Source organism: Phalacrocorax aristotelis, chromosome 12, assembly GCF_949628215.1.
Source record: "Phalacrocorax aristotelis chromosome 12, bGulAri2.1, whole genome shotgun sequence".
Lineage (NCBI taxonomy): Eukaryota > Metazoa > Chordata > Aves > Suliformes > Phalacrocoracidae > Phalacrocorax > Phalacrocorax aristotelis.
Genome location: NC_134287.1, coordinates 14114908 through 14128322, shown reverse-complemented (window position 1 = coordinate 14128322; position 13415 = coordinate 14114908). Strand labels below are relative to the sequence as shown.

The 13415-nt window shown below is 48.8% G+C and overlaps 1 protein-coding gene across 6 annotated transcripts in view; it reads left to right on the top strand.

Annotated features, from left to right (window-relative positions):
- AFAP1L2 (actin filament associated protein 1 like 2) overlaps positions 1–13415 on the top strand; it is a 72350-nt gene continuing 58935 nt past the window's right edge. For 5 of the 6 annotated variants that reach the window (XM_075108021.1, XM_075108020.1, XM_075108024.1 and 2 more), the window contains exon 1: positions 1–147. In XM_075108021.1, the coding sequence (XP_074964122.1) occupies positions 132–147 (16 nt within the window). In that variant the 5' untranslated portion in view covers positions 1–131. Of the gene's footprint in view, positions 148–9098; positions 9118–13415 lie in introns of those variants that run through there. The other variant, XM_075108022.1, reaches the window with a different exon arrangement.

The following is a 13415-nucleotide window of genomic DNA, read 5'->3' as shown; positions in this document are numbered from 1 at the left end:
GGCCCGGCTCGGGGATCCGGCGCCGCCGGAATAAGGCTGCAGCAGCCGGGCGGCGGAGCCGGCTGGTGGTAGCGCCGTGTCCCGGAGCCCCTCGGGAGCTGGTGGGCTGTGGCCCCCCTGCTGCAGCCCCCATGGATAAATACAGAGGTGAGGCGGGGCGCCACGCGTGCCCGTGCCCGTGACCCGGGGCAGCCCCGCACGGGGACCACCGTCCTGCCCTGCCCAGCCCACCGGGGCGACCGTGGAGGGGAAAGGTCTCTGGGGGACGGGAACGGGGCCGCGGGGTTCGCTGTCCCCACGCGTGGGAAAATGCGGCGGCGATGGGCTGCGGCGGGCTGGTGTCCAGCTCCGGAGGCGGCGTTTCCCGAGAGTGGGGCCGCGGGTCAGCTCCGGGGAAGGGGGTCCCAACGAGTGGGCCCCCAGCTCACTTCCGGGGGGTCGAGAGGTTGTCCCGCGAGTGGGACCGAGCGGCGAGGGCGGGGGTCCGGCTCTGCGGAGTAGGAGACCAGCGAGTGGGGACGGGAGCCAGCTCCGGTGGAGACCATCCCCGCGAGTGGGGCCGGGGAGCGGGGTCCCGCCGCGAGTGGGGCCGGGCGGCGACAGCGCGGCCCCGCCCGGGGATGCGAAGTCCCCCGGTGCCGACGCTGGGCAGCGAGGGAAGGAGTGCGGGACACCTCTCGTTTTATACCGTCTGCGGATCGGGCCCCCCCTTTTTTTTTTTTGTTACTTAAAAGCAACGTCTCGTTTTGTTTTCTTCAGCCACCGAATTTGGCTAAGGTTGCCTGCTCCGTCTGTCTTCCAAAATTGCCTATCTGCCCGGTCTTCCCACCCTCCCAGGCTTAACAGGCACGACACTGAGTGTCCTGTTTTCTAAATGCAAGCCGGTTCGGTGGTAGGGAGAGGGTGGGGGAGCAGCCTCTCTGCCTTCTTCCTGGCAGATCTCGTCCGGGCTGGTGGTCACCCATGGCCCATTTATTTTCCCCACAGTCAATGGCTCTGGTGCTTTGTGTGATGCTACTCAGTCATTGTCACCGAGAGCGGCTCATCTCAGGCTGGTAGTTCTATGGGCAGCTCTTGGAAACTTCTCAAACTTCGGTGCACCTTCCCAGCTGAGGAGGGAGAAGGTGGGCTGAGGTGCCCGGGCACGGGACGCTTGGACGTGCTCGGGTACTCTGATTTCTGCTCCTCCTAGTGTGTAAAGCCTCCCTGGAGGATCCAGTACTTGTGCAGCACAGAATAACGCTGAGGCAATTTTTACCTGTTGAGAGGAAACATGGCTCTCCTAACTCCTGTTCATCTCGTGAAGCTTGAACACTTAAGTGGGGAGCTTTGTACTAGACAGATGTATTCCTGCTTGACCCCATTTGGACCTGTTCCTGTCAACCTGGCAAGGTTTGGTTAGGACTCAACAGATGCATTTAAGCTAATAGCCCTTGATCCCTAATCCTTGGGTGGGGGCTTTATATGTCAAGGTGTCATATTGTGTGAAGTTAGTTTTTGCCAGGACTGTGTGTTTTATTTGACTATGTTATCAAGTACTTCAATATTCTTTACATGGATGGAACTGTACTGCCTGTTGCATTTTGATCCTTTTCCTATTTAAAATCGATCCTTTACGGGCCTGATAAGCACAATAGTAACATACCGCAGAAGTGATGCTAAAGATTGTATTACAAGTCAAATATTGTGTAGTTTTTTTGGGTGTTTTTTTTTTCCTGGCAGGGTCTGTACAATTCCATTCAGTTCCAGTAGCAAAGCAGTAGATTCATTAAGATTCAGCTATGTTTTGTATATTGTCTTTTTAAACATGCACACTGCTCCTTCAGAGCAGTGGGGATGTGTTCTGCACATGTGTAATGAATAGCAAGTGCAACTGACTGCCGAGCCTTGCCAGTCCTTTTTGTGATCGTGGTAACAAATGTGCGTGCGTGGGAGTGAGCATGCATTAAGGAGGGTACCGAGGCAGCCCAGCTCTGCAGGGCAGCTGCAGGTGATGGGAGCAGCTCGCTTAGTGGGTGGGAGGTGTCTGCAGTGTGGAGGGGTGGTTGGAGTCACCTGGGGCTGGTGAGGCAGGTGGGGGGAAGGGCTGGGCTGGGGGAGTGTGTGGGAGTTGGGAGCTCTGAGGAGCAGGTGGAGAAAGCAGGCAAGTAAGTTGTTAATAATAAGCACATGGGATATGTGCCTTTTCTGGTGGGGATGTCCTGTTACTGCCGTGGCTGGTATGGGGAGTCTTCATCCCTGCCACTAGCGAGGCAGAGTGCTTGTGCACGGAAATCCTGTAACGTTAGAGACAGATGGAGTCAAAGGGGTCCTTTAATCAATGAACTGGTGTTCTGGGGGAGGAATATGACTACAAGATCTTTCCCATTATTCAAGAAATCAAGGTTGCAAGCATCAGCAAAGAGCAACGTTTCTTTCCTTTAAACTCAGGCAGGGATGTGCTTTAATCGAGCTCTAACCTGGCAGCCACAAGAGTTGTCCCTCCTGTTTCAAAGGCAGGGTAAAGCTGCCGCAGGAATCTGGTTGGGTGGAGCGTGCAGGGCCAGATGCGGTGGGAGCCTGGGAGGCCAGGGCTGGTGGCTGGCAGGGTGGCACCTGTGGAATGGGAAGAGCTTGGGCTGTTGGACTCACATGGTGGGAAGTGAAGGAGGGATTGTGAAACTCTTGGGAATGGGTTTCCTCTCCCAGCCTCTGCAAATGGAGACGAGAGACAAGTTGCATAAGAAGATGTAGGCTTTTGACTCCTGTCAGTCAGGCTATTAAAGCTCTGAAGGATGACTTTGGTGTATGACAGAGTTGGTGTGGTTTTGTTTTTTTCCTGCCAGGCCACAGTAAAGAGGGTCTTTTCCCATGGGTGAAGATGCTGTTTGAAAATCCACCTTCTCCCTGTGATTGACGAAGTACGTGTGAAGTGTAAGGGGCAACAGACTCACGGGGACAAGGTGGCACCTGCAGGGAGCAGAGGGCAGGCGTGTGTGAGGGTACTAGGTGTACCGGCAGCTATATAGTGGCAAGGACAGAGCTGCTCATCTCTTGCTCCTCCTCTGTTCCCTGCAAACACTGTGTCTACTCTTTCCTGTGTGTTTTACCTTTGAATATAATATGAGATTTGTACAGCTGTCCTATCTTTCTCTCGCTGTTAGAGTGGCCCCATGGCTCCTTGCCCCACATATCAGATGTGGCTGGTTGGCCCATGACTAGCCATCTCCAGTCCCTGGGCGGGGAAGAGGTGCTGAATGCACTGTTACTGATGTGGGGTGTGTTGGTGGCACCTTTACTCATCCACCCGCCTCTGTCAAGTCTTCTCAGACCAACCCCTTGTCACCACAGTCATGGGTAATTCCCCTGTGTGTAGTCTAAGACATCAAGTGATGTGGGCCATGAGGTCTGTAAGATGATTATTCTATTTTTAATGTGTTAAAACTCTGTAATGGAAATCAGAGTGATTTGAAGCCCAGTTCTTCAAAGAAAGGTGTTTGGCATCCTTGTGTTACTGTCTCTGTTGAGCAAAGACACGACTTTGCATTTTTTTTATCTGAGGGTATCCCAGGGCTCTGCAGAGCCTTGCTAGTGTTTGCAGTGCTCCTCTGAGGAAACGAGCATTGTTTGTCAATGGCAGAGATGCTGTGTTACAGAAGCCAATGCTTTAGCATTGATAAGGATTAAAATGTTGACTTGGTAGAAAGACAAGGTGTTTGCTTGCTAGTTAACATGTTTTAACTGGGAGGGGAAAGGGGTGTGGGTCTGTCTGGGCTTTTGGCACATGTTCTTTTTAACAAGTTCTTGCAAATACAAGGAGATATGCTTGGGATTAAGCTGCAAAGTGGAGACATGAATGAAAGACATGAGCCCTGGTAACCATCTGAGGCCCTTTATAAACTCTAGTTAATTGGTCAGAAATGGATTCATTCATATTAACATGATCTAGGCTCTATACAAACATATGTGGTTTCTTCTCAGCCGAGCATCAACACAGCTGTTGTGTTTTGCTAATTGCCCTGGTGTAATTGGCAACTGGAGAAAACAGGGCAATGTGCTGCCTTGTACCAAATCCAATACAAATTTAGGCTGCTGGGCTGAGCCTTCTTTGAAATGCAGATGAACATTCATGTCCTGCATAACCTTATAATATATAAAATAAGTTTCACTTATATGAGAGTGGCGAGTTTTGGAGGTGGGAAGGGAATCTGTTGGGGAATAGGCAGCAGGAGTGCAGCCACTTACTCAGCAGGGATTTAGGAGATGTAACCTTTTTCTGTGACTGAAACCACAGCCTGCCTCGATTATACACCTACTGTGTCTGCCCTGCCAAGCCATCCTACACACTGTAACCCACGCCAGTGTAATATTTGTCTCTTCTAGCATGGCTGCATTTCTAATGTAAACAGGGCACCTGAGGATGCTCTGAGTTGCACTGGGTGGATGTGAGCCTCTCTGGTGCTCTCCACACCAGGACAGGCTCACTGCAGGTGGGCACGAGGCTGTGTGGGTGTTGGCTTCAGCCCCATTTGATGAGCAACAATGGCCATTAGAGAGTGTGTGTAACTGCCAGGCCTGGGGGTGCTACTTTTGCTCTCCCCCAAAATGGTCACTGGGGCTTGCTCCTTCTCCTGACCATAAGTGGCAGGGATCCGTGCAGCAAAGGGCAGTGGAGGCAGTAGCCCTGCCCTGTGGGGTCTGTGCCACTACCAAAATTGCTGGAAGGCTGCTCCTAAAGCTAGCAGTGATCACAAGGTTTGAACCTCTGGGCACCTGCCTTTGGAGTGCTTCTGGCAAGGCATGAACCCTTGCTTTTCTCGTGTGGTGTTGGCTAGTGTGGCAGGCAAGCCTCGCTCCTGTTCCTCCGTGCACCGTTGCCCGTCCCTACAGCAGGTTCTGTGGGTGCCGTACCTGGCCAAGGACCAGAGATACTGTGTGAATGAGTTTATTGTTCAGGGGTTCTCACTAGTCGCTTTCATTGAACACCCACATCCCAGGAACATGGGGAGTGTCTATGCAAAAATGCTTCTAATGCCTTTTTTTGTGGTTTTTTGTTGGTTTTTTTTTTAGCATGGCTGGATCTTTCAGCTTCCAGCAATGGCAGTAGACAGCAAGCAGGCAACTGGGCAGCCCAGGCCAGATAGAATCTAAATTCTGGGCACCTGCTCAGCTGAATACTTGCTCTGTGATATTTCCATCTCCATATACAGCGCACATGAAGGATCGAAATGACTTTACTGAAGGCCTTAAGATTTTATGGCAAATCCAGAACCTGAACCCCAAGCTCCCCAACTGGTTGCTAGTGCCTTCCTCGCAACCATCCTGCCTGGATCAGGGCAAATTAGGGATGCTGTTCTCTTGAAGTCCCTGTAAACCCAAATTAATCTCCTGTAGCTGCTGGAAAGGCAGGAGTCATCTGAGGCAGGGAAGTGCATCTTGTGGCAACAGCAACCAGAGAGCCCAGAGCTGTAGGGGACATCTCGGGGAACCAAAAATTAGAGCTGCATCTGTGACTGAAGGTGATGCCAAGCATGTGCACCTGGGCCATAGGTGTTCCTCTCCACAGCTGCCTGGCTGAAGCACAGATCCAGACCCAGCAAGCAAACCGGGATCCTGCAGTCACGCAGCCAGTTTGACGACCTGTGTGTTGTTGTTTACTTCATTTTGGAAGTTGAGTCATTTATGCATTTCTCTCAGGTCAGCAGACGAGAAAGACTGGTCCAGTCTGTGCTGCAGACTGTCAGCAGAGCTCTGTGGCTCAAAGATGTGTCTGACATGGCCTTGCCCCACGGAGCTGCTGGTGGAGGTGCCAACACAGCCAGTTTCTGGGCTGGAACTGCATATTTGGCTTTGGTTTTGGGGTGGATGGAGAAGTGTCAGTGAACGGGCAAGTTTCCCTGGCAGTAGCTGGGAGAAAGTATTTTCATTGTAAGAACTATGCTGCAATTTGAAGAAGAGGGGTTAAATTTGGGAACTTCCTGGTGTGTGCTACAGTGCGTGGTAAAACCTTGTGTGAACTGGAAGAGTGACTGTAAAAGTTCACAAAAGAAAAATTTGTTTAGAAGTGTTCAGTAGGAAGACACTGCTCTTTCCCAGTGCCCAAAGTTCTTATTAAAAAAAAAATAAATTACTTGAATCCAAGGAGCAGAGCTTTAGGAGGAAAAAAACTCCAAAACAAACACAAGTTGCTAAGCGTGGCCACAAAAGCTGAGCACTTTGAGAAGCTGCAGCGAAGCAGGGCTGGCACTGTGCCCACATGTGCCCCTCCTGTGGGGCTGAGCATTAGGTCCGAATCTGGCTTACTGCTCCGGCCGCAGCTGAGAGGGGGAACAAACTGGGTCCAAACCCACCAAGAGCGGTTAAACTTGCGGCTGGTGGGCCAGGATGGGCATGAGAGCAGCTGTTGCTAAGAGAGGCATGAGCATGGTAATTCCTGCTGGCAGGGAGGGTTTGGCTTACTCGTGCCTGTGCCTGTGCAGGCTGGAGTGCAGCAGCGGAGGTCAGTTGTGGCAGCGCAGGGCCTGCAGCGTAGCAGAGGGGAGGCCTGGGAAGTGTACTGGTTTGGTCTAAAGCTCAAAGGACGAGGGTCAGGACTCACTAAAATACTTTTTTCTATTTTCCCCTGCTGACCTATTGCCTTCTTTGTGGGCAAAAGTCCATGGAAAGCACGTCTGAGGATGGTTTGGTGTATGGCAACATTGTCCTCCGTTATAAACAGCTCTGTCTGGAAGTAAATACCTCAGAATTATGAGATCAGACTGAAACTCCCACATAACATATGGACTTGGCCACTTGCAATTTAATAAAAGCCAGTATTTTCCCCCCTTGGGTGGACTGTGTTCTGTCTTACAAAAAGCTTTTTCTGATGTCTTTTCTTTTTCTTTTTTTCCCCTTTGGATTTGCTTAGGATAAAAGTGTAGTGCAAGGCTCAGAAAAAACCTGGGAAATAGGGATCCACGAGCCTTAGCTGGCAGTTCAGCCTGTGGGCTTCTTATTTCTGAGTGTAGGAATCTCCTCTTGAGATAACCAGGAGCAGTAGCCGCCCCAAGCACCAGAGTGGTGCATGCGTTTTTCACTTGTTTTTGTGACTTGGAAGACTGGATTTCTTAAAGTACCTTTAGACTCTCACTTTTGCTAATAAATAATGCATCTAGGCTGTCTAGAGTCAGCACTGAGTTTGGGGTGTAGAGGTGGCCAGTGAAGCAGTTGGGATGCTTTTTGAAGAAGTTTGCATAACGCTTTGGCAGCAGTGCTTTGAAAGAGGTGGGTCTGAGCCAGGAGATTTTTGCAGTTCATGCTCCAGTTGTGGCTTGAGCCCTTCCCTCTTGGACTGAGTTAGATGGGGAGCATGTCTTGGGCTGCTGCAAGGAAGGGATCTCCCTCCCAGAGCTTGCGTGTGCTCCAAGGCAGCCAGCTCAGGCAGGTGGTGAGGGGAAGCATGTGTGCAGGCTCCTGTGAGCTGAGATAAGGTATCTGCACAGAAATCTCTGATCCAAAGTTACTCTGTGGATCTCATCATTGCTATTTATCACTACAAAGTATGACAACTATTAAGGCTTAGGAAGAAAGAGCTGGCTCACAGAGAACATGGGTTGCACAAGGTTTTGCGATGTCACTTAGTGGCTTTAGCTGAAAGTCCATGTGAAACGTGGAGCTTTCTTCTGAGGAATTCAACTGAGCCAGCTGCAGCCCCACAGCCTTCCAGTAGCGCTGCCAATTTGTTGTTTCTGTGGAATAAGCCAGTGCGTGTGTCCAGTCAGTCCCAGTGCCAAACAGCTCCCACTTCTGATGGTCCCACAGTGAATGCGCTGAAATCGGTACTAATGCAGAGATGCTCTTTGGTGTCTGCTGGAAACTGGTACGCAGTCGGAGCAGCTACCACTTATGGTAGCAAAATATCACAAATGTAGAAATTGGGGCTGCTTTTAAAAGCAGAGAGCTGGCAAGCCCTGACTTCTGCAGCGGCTTGTGACTACTGGAGGCTGTCTGCCCCATCCACCCAGCCCATCAGCACCTTCACCCCTGCTGCTTGGCTGGCGAGCATCGTCTGCCTCCTTTGTTTAAATACAGTGTCTTCAAGGATCTTTTGTATTTTATTGCAGTCTCTAAAAATATGCCATGTAGTCTTGAATGGTGGGAACGACTGCTATTTTTATTGTTGTACTCTTCAGACCTCTCCATTGCCCTGGGGTATACAGAATTGGGCAAAGAGCTGGGATTGTAATGTATGGTTCCACATCTGCTATAGGATTGCCTGATCTTGACAGCTGCTGAAGTATGATAAAGCCCCACTTGAGAAGAGGACTGCTTAGACTAATTGGGCTCAATCTGCAAAGCAACTGAGGTATCTTTACCTTGCTGTAGTTAGCTGGGCTGAGGGATGGGACATGCATCCATCTCATCTAACCGCAGACAGCTTTTTGGTCCCTGTTAGGAATTCAGTATGTGTGCACATGGGTGAAGGCAGCTCTTTTTGCTAAAAGATGAGCAGTTTGTGAAATCACGTGAACTAGGTTCAAGTAGGGGTGTGATGCAAAGGCAGGCAAGCCTGGCTGCTGTCTGTGGTCCAGCAGCAGTCCTCCCCAAGCCTGAGGCCACAGAAGAGCTGGCTGCACACTGAGCAGGGTGGCTCTTGCTCCACCATCTGCTGCTGCAGGGCTCTTGAGTCTGCTGGGCAGCATGGTGGCTACGTGCTTTTTCTTCTGAATTCTTTCAGGCTGTGTGGGTGGTTTGCCTCATCGGGGGCATGTTGCACTTGGTGCCTGGGGCTGTAAGTGTAGCCAGCACTGGGGCTGCAGGGACTTTCAGAGTTCAGCAACCTCATGTGTCTTGTTGAAAGATGGTCACGGGTACCCCAGAGCAGTGCAAAGTCACTAGTGAAATGCATGTGCGACTGTCTTGGGTGTCTTTGGTTTTCTCCTACCTCAGTATTTATGCTCCCCACTTACTTCTGTCTTGCTTTCCTGAGCAGCACTGTCAGAGCCAAATGCAGCTGTTGGTGCTCAGCCTATGTGCTGTGGAACCTCTGGAACAAGTCATCTCTGCAGAGCAAATTCTTGTGTGCTCTGCCTTCTTCACCCCACCAATTCATCCAGTGATACCTCCTTTGGCTGGTCTTTGAGAAAGCTGTAGGAAAATGTGAGTACTAACTTCTCGTGATGGTCGTAATCAACTGTTACTCAATTCAGCCTACAACTTAATTCCTCAGTGTTATGAATAGTTAATAATATAATCCCTTTTCTGCTAACAAGGACCTGTCTTGTCGCAGGGCCAGGGCTGTATGGGATAAGGAGCAACACAAATATTCTGAGGTTTACAGCGGAGATGCACTCGCCTTAATACAAAACCAAAAGGTTGTGTTTCTTCTTACTGATAGAAAACAGAAGTTGGCATTTAGCAAGGCAACACTTGTCAATGATTTACTCCTAAGCATGGTATTGTTTATATAAACACAAGTTCTTATTACAGCTTCAACTTTATCCCACTTTGTCTCTTACAGTCATATTATAGGATACGTATGTATCCATGTACAGCGTCTTTCAGCTTTCTCTAAAGAATGACGCTAGCTGATGAGATCTAGTTGCCTAGGTGCCATGTCAGTTTAATGTGCTGTAGCTACAGCTTTGAAATTGTTCCCCAAGTGAGGTGATAATTCTTGGAAGTTAGGTTGCTTTTCAGGTGCTGAAAGGAATTATTGGCTTGTTTGCTGCTGGTTGTCCTAATTCAATACTGAGGGACCCTTTAACTGATTAAAGTGTGTCAGAAACATATCAGTGCTTGCAAGTGTGGCTTGGCTTATATCTGAGTCCATGTGAACTCTAAGGCATGTTCTAGGAAACTGCAAGACTGATTTACAAAACTGGTGAAGTGCATTCATTACGCTAACCTACACTCTTGATTTCTGGGATATTGAGTTGTAATTCTGTCTCTGATCCTGATCCGCAGCTGTTGAGACGTGTTATTGTGCTCTGTCATTGGAGTGCTTGGATCGTGGTAGCTAGTCACACTTTCAGCTCAGCGAGCTCTTGATTTAATAACCTATATATGCCAAAATACCAATCAACTCTATTTAAATGGGTTACGTTGGCTTATACTGAGCCAGCGTAAACCAGCAATATATGAAGCAGAACAGACCTGGGCAAGGATGTAGTTGCTTCAAGCCTGTGTGTGTTAGCACCCTGCACTAGTTAACTTCAGTGCACATAGTTTTCGGATCAGGTTGTTGAAGCAGATGCTCTCTGAGTGTAGAAGAGGTCTATTTCTAGAAATTCAAGTGGGAGTTAGCAGGGTGGGGGGGAAGTAAAATGGCAATCAAAATTCTTGTATGTTATCCTGAAGACTGAATTCCCACGTCTGGCTGAGAAGAAACAAATGCTTTCTAGACCCAGGAGACTCAGCATTCCCCAAAACAGAATGATTTATTTTTAATTCTGATAGTTCACTGTAGCTCTTAAACCAAAAGAGCAATGACAGCTTTATTATGCTGCTTAGAAATGAATGCAGCAAGCTTTGGGCAGTGCTGAAGCTGAAAACCCTGGGGTGCTGTAGGAAGGGAGTACAGGTACACCCGGCAGCCGGGCGTCCACACCGCCCGGGAGCCCAGCCCAACCTATGCACAGCACCAGAGGCAAGGCTTGACTCTGGCTGACATTCTGTATCAAACAGCACAGGATTTCATGTTCATGTTTCTTTGGACTGGCTACATCAGATTTCCTTCAAATTTTTTTGGCTTAGATAATGACATCCCCCTAAGGTTATGTGCTGGGTATTTTTTCATTTGGTGCTGATATTTCAGCTATGGTGAGTCTTTTATTCTTGCGGTGCTCAGTTACAAATCCCACAGGAATATCAAAGCTGTGGGAACCAACATGAACACAGCCAGGTGTTGAGCAGAAAGAACAGTACTTGTGTGAGAGCGCTTGAAGATCATACATAGGGTGTCCAATTAGTGCTGTGCATGTAATAAAATGGAATATCCTTGCAGTTAGCATAGGCTGTTTGCTGTCGTTTTGAAACTAGTGTTACTCCAAAACCAGGATAAGAACTGTGTACTGTTGTGTACCACTTCCAGATCACATATTCTTATATCAGTTGGTTGCTTGGTGTCTCCATTAAAAAAATATATAGACCTGAAAGATACTCCAATGCTTTTTTTTAAAGTATTCTTATGAAGTTTAACTTCAGTCAGACAACCTCACACTAACACTCCTGATCAGCTACAAAATCTCTGCAGTTTGCTTTTGTTCCCAAGCTGGCCTGAGGTTTTTGTTGGAAATGCTCTGTTTTCAGCATATGTTCTTGTTTTTCCTGATAAACATGAGTGTCTGTTGGCCTGTGTTTACAGGAGGTGGGAAGGGCCAAATTTATTTCTAGTGTTAGTCCAGCATAGTCAATGGGCTGACCACAAGGATCAGACTGGGTCTAAGACTCATGTTAGGCTTACTGCAAGTTTCACCCATTTTTATTGATACGTTACTTAACCATAATTCTGGCACAATTGATAAAGATGCGTTTGACATGCCAGGAAATCTACATTTAACATAACAAAAGCTGACTTGTGATAGAGGAGGAATGTAGAGCTGGCAACTCCTTAGCTAAACAGAAATGCTAATGTTTCCGGATGCTAATAGCACAGATGCAGCTGACCCTTGCTCCAGACATAATTATTTGGACCCTGAAAGATGAGGATGATCTACCACACTGGAGACACGCTTTATGAAATTGCAGCCAAATCATTTGTGGAGACCTCACAAGGGCTGAGGGCCTCTGGTGTTGAGGGCTCTGGAGCTGATGGTGGAGCCTGCACTGCAGCACAGACCCCATCGGTCTGACATCCTCAACTTCTCTGATGCTTTGGGCTGAAGCCTTTTCAGCTGCTGATGAAATGGTGCTCATGAGAGTGTTTGGCAATCCCAGATTCTGGGTTGGAATTTCAAATTTTCTTTCAGCCCTTGATTGTACAATTGCCTTCCCTTGTTCATACATTTACTTTTTGTCTGTTATTCCCAACCATGCAGGCCTGTTATGCCATAGTACAGACAGAAGGAAGTAAAATATTCAATTCTGAATATGTAAAGGGAGCTGCTGCTTAGCACAGAGAGAGCTGGCTTCTAGATGAAAGAGTCAAATGCCAAACTGTTTTGTTTCAATTTGAGCAGGAGAAGCTTTGATCTAGAGGAGATGACTCAGTCAGTAGCAGGGAACAATTCTTTATAGTGAGTTTAGAAATAAAACCCAAAGATTTAGGCTATGATGCCTTTGACACATCAGTCATAGTGTATATTATGTGAAAATGAAAACCATAACATCTGAAATGAAGTGTGGAGGCTTTTCTGAAAAGAGAAAAAACACTTCTGATGTTGGTTGCCAAGAGTTTTCCTGAAGCCAGAAAGGGACTGGGAGTGGGGGAAGATCACTCCTGTTGAGATAGGAATAGCAAGCAATGTGGACAGACCAGGAAGGGGAAAGACTTCCTGAAACACAGCCCAAGCCAGAAGTGGGGCCGGGATGAAAATTGGGGTCTCCTGACCTTGAGTCAGGCTGCATAACCCATGTATGCTGCCTCCTCTTCACCCTGACTGGATGCGTCCCCTTCATCACTGCTTGCAGCCCTCTGGATGAGGAGGCAGATGTGGTCAAACCCTGCTCCGTCACAGGCTCGGCTCTGGTTGGATGGAGCAGGGATGGCCAACTTCTTGCTACTGAACTGTGTTTATCTGGAGCCAGGTGTCCAGACCCAGATCAATGCAGCTGTGTTTTGTGGTGCTGCAGCTGACCGAATAAACACAGCTGGACCCAGCCTGGGCCTCTGTGACTGCCACAGCACACATGCATAGAGTGAGCTGTGCGATTTGGTTGGCATGCTGCATGGCCAGGATCCTGGGGATGTGGTGAAATGCATCTGGCTCAACACAGCAAGCTGTTGGCAATTCCCAGTATGAAAGGAAAGTGTCACTGGTGTTCGTTATTTCTGCAGCTTTATTCTACATCCAGCCACTGACCTACATTTTGTCCTGTGCTACTGTCCTCTATAGGCTAGGAACAAATGGGTATCTACCTGGAGAACACTTCAGAGGAGGTTTCTTCATTCATTTTGGTGGCTGCATGCCGTAGGCAATGGAGGCTTCTTTGGCACAGTTGCTTTGTAAAGTCTCCTGCTATCTAACAGCTTATTCGTGCTGAGAAGGAATCCCATGACCTCACCTGCACCATCTCTGGCATTTACTCTCCTTCTCACTCTACCAGCAGACGGCTACTAGCTTTTCAGCAGGTTATTTTTCTGCTGGTTTGCCTTGCTGACAGGCTGGGCGGCAATGGGAGCCGGAGCAGTGTGCTGGGGAGAGGGGCCAGTCCATTGCACAGTCATGCACTGTCAAGTGGGCTCACTTGGGATGTTGAGGATGTGCAGGCCCTTCAGAGGTGCCTGTCAGCAGGAG